The sequence below is a fragment of the Rhincodon typus genome, chromosome 46 (assembly GCF_021869965.1).
Source record: "Rhincodon typus isolate 14 chromosome 46, sRhiTyp1.1, whole genome shotgun sequence".
In the NCBI taxonomy this organism is placed as follows: Eukaryota; Metazoa; Chordata; class Chondrichthyes; order Orectolobiformes; family Rhincodontidae; genus Rhincodon; species Rhincodon typus.
The window spans coordinates 6,161,975-6,165,004 of record NC_063377.1 but is presented as its reverse complement, the minus strand read 5'-3'; the positions used below and the strand labels follow the sequence as shown (position 1 = coordinate 6,165,004).

The 3,030-nt window shown below is 43.9% G+C and overlaps 1 protein-coding gene across 1 annotated transcript in view; it reads left to right on the top strand.

The window, feature by feature from the left end:
• Window positions 1–2,854, top strand: part of LOC109923658 (tetratricopeptide repeat protein 24) — a 35,459-nt gene extending 32,605 nt beyond the window's left edge. The window contains exon 13 of the mRNA XM_048620340.1: window positions 2,582–2,854. Within this exon, the coding sequence (XP_048476297.1) occupies window positions 2,582–2,588 (7 nt within the window). The 3' untranslated portion in view covers window positions 2,589–2,854. The remainder of the gene's footprint in view (window positions 1–2,581) is intronic.
• Window positions 2,855–3,030: the final 176 nt, after the last annotated feature.

Below are 3,030 nucleotides of genomic sequence, written 5' to 3'. Positions count from 1 at the left end.
GTCCTGTGGTGGCCCACTCAGCTTCGCACCCCTGGAGAGAATGTGCAGTCCCTGTCATTGTTCCTGTGATAACCCTAGGCAACCTTACTGTGAGCTGAGCCCCTTCTGATACTCAGAGCATATCCATATGCAGCATACTCAGATTGAATCGGTTGCTGTTGTCTCTGTGTAACAGTCTCAAGATGATGAATGGCCTCATCCTGTTCTTGTGTAACACATTGCAGTGCTGAATGTACTCCCCTGGTCTTGTATAACAGTCTTGAGGGGTTGAGTAGTCTCCTCCTATCCCTGTGTATCAGTCTGGAGGGGCTGAATAGCCTTCCAATCAGTCCCGATCAGTCCTGCTGAGCAATTTAAATTATTCTGAACTTGCCTTAGCATTTTCCTGTCCTAGCTGCATGATACAAATGTTTTAATAATGAACAATTTTAATGTTTTTTTGTAGGAAGTGATTAATTGCATTGACATTGTTTTAAAAGCATAAGATCGCGTTTTTTTATATACAGGTGACTACCTGACTACCTCTATTTTGTATATAATCTGACCCTGTGTTATTTCTTCCTGTAATTCCTCAAATCAGATCGACCCCGAATATCTGGGCTGCACTTTTTTTGCATCCAATATTGTATTTGAAATATTTGAATTAAAATTGTGCCTCATAGAATCCTGCAAGACAGAAGGTGAGGTTGTACAGGACGTTGGTGAGGCCTCTTCTGGAGCACTTTGTCCAGTTCTGATTGTCCTGTTATGGGAAGGATATTTTTAAGCTGGAGAGGGTTCACAAGAGATTTACCAGGAAGTTGCCAGGAATGGAGGGTTTGAGTTATAAGGAGAGGCTGGATAGGCTGGGAGATTTTTTCGCTGGAACATAGGAGATTGAGGGGTGATCTTATAGAGGTTTATAAAATCACGAGGGGTGAATGGCAAGTATCTTTTCCCTAGGGTGCGGGATTTTAAGATGAGGGAGCATATTTTTAAGGTGAGAGGAGAAAGATTTAAAAAGGACATGAGGGGAATTTTTGTTTCAGACAGAGAGTGGTTCATGTGTGGAATGAACTTCCAGAAGATGTGGGTACAGTTACAATGTTTAAATAACATTTAGAAAAGTACACTGATAAGAAAGGTTTGGAGGGAAATGGGCCAAGCGCAGGCAGGTGGGACTAGTTTTGTGTGGGATTATGGTTGGCATGGGCTGGTTGGACTGAAGGGTCTATTTCCATGTGACTCTATAAGTGCCTGCTTCCTGGCCCATATCCCTCCAAACTTTCGAATTCACTTACATGTCTAAGTGTCATAGAGTCATAGAGATATACAGCGCGGAAACAGACCCTTGGGTCCAACTCGCCCATGCCAACCAGATATCCTATGTAAATCTAGTCCCATTTGCCAGCACTTGACCCATTTCCCTCTTAAATCCTTCATGTTCATGTACCCATCCAGAAGCCTTTAAAATGTTGTAATTGTACCAGCCCCCACCACTTCCTCTGGCAGCTCATTCCATACAAGCACCACCCTCTGCGTGAAAAAGTTGCCCCTTAGGTCCCTTTTATATCTTTCCCCTCTCACCTTAAACCTATGCCCCACTACTTTTGGACTCCCTTACCCTGAGAAAAAGACCTTGGCTATTCACCCTATTTATGCCTCTCGTGATTTTATAAACCTCTATAAGGTCACCCCTTCAGCCTCCGACGCTCCAGGGAAAATAGCCCCAGCCTATTCAGCCTCTCCCTATAGCTCAATGTCTCCAACCTTGGCTACATCCTTGTAAATCTTTTCTGAACTCTTTCTACTTTCACAACGTCTTTCCTATAGCAGGGAGACCAGAATTGCACGCAGTATTCCAAAAGTGACCTAACCAATGTCCTGTACAGCAGCAACATGACCTACCAACTCCTATACTCAATGCACTGACCAATGAAGGCAAGCGTACCAAACACCTTTTTCACTCTCCTACCTACATGACGTCTAAACATTCTCGTAATTCTCTTCACCAACACTTACACACCCCTACTCCTGCCCTGGAGGTTTCTCCGAGATCTTGACCTTCTTAAAAGGTATGTTGCCCAGGACACAATACTTCAGCTGTGGTTTAATTAGTGTTTTGCAAAATCTTACTGCTTTTGTGTACATACACATGAAACATGCCTTTTAATAGGTTTCTTAACTTGTCCTGTCTCTAGGATTTGTGCACATACACCCCAAGGTCCAGCACCGCTATAAAACTGCACCAGTTCACATTTAGAGTCTCCTCTTATCCAAATATATATTTTCACATACCACTGCATTGCATTTCATTCCGTACGGATGCCATTTCATCAGTCCAAATGCCCCTGAAATCTGTTACTATCCTCCTCATTGCTAATTCAAAGCCAGAGGATATATTCATAGAAACATAGGAGATAGGAGGGCCTCCATTCTTCAGGATCATTGCTGATTGTCCAACTCAATAGCCTAATCCTGCTTTCTCTCCATAACTCTTGATCCCATTTGCCCCAAGTGCTATATCTAGCTGCCTCTTGAATAGATTCAATGTTTTGGCATCAGCTACTTCCTGGCTCACCACTCTTTCCATTGAATGCAGCAATTAGCAGTCCTGCTTGCACTTAAGTGCTGCCTGCAGGAATTTCATCATCCCTCACTGGCACCAGTGTGCTGCTCAAGAGATGAAAGGTGCAGTTGAAGAGAGATTGGGGACTAGAACTGACAAGCAACAAGCCATCACAAAAACAATACCAGGAGGAAACAGCCCTCATCCTCACAGGAAGTGGCAGAAAAACTTGACAATGCAGTTACAATCTTTGATTCCCAGAAGAACATGAAGAACATAAGAAATGGGGGCAGGAGTAGGCCATCTGGCCCCTTGAGCCTGATCCATCATTCAATAAGATCATGGTTGATCTTTTCATGGACTCAGCTCCACTTATCTCCCCGCTCACTGTAACCCTTAGATAACAAGGTGTAGAGCTGGATGAACACAGCAGGCCAAGCAGCATCAGAGGAGCAGGAAAGCTGACGTTTCGGGCCTAGACC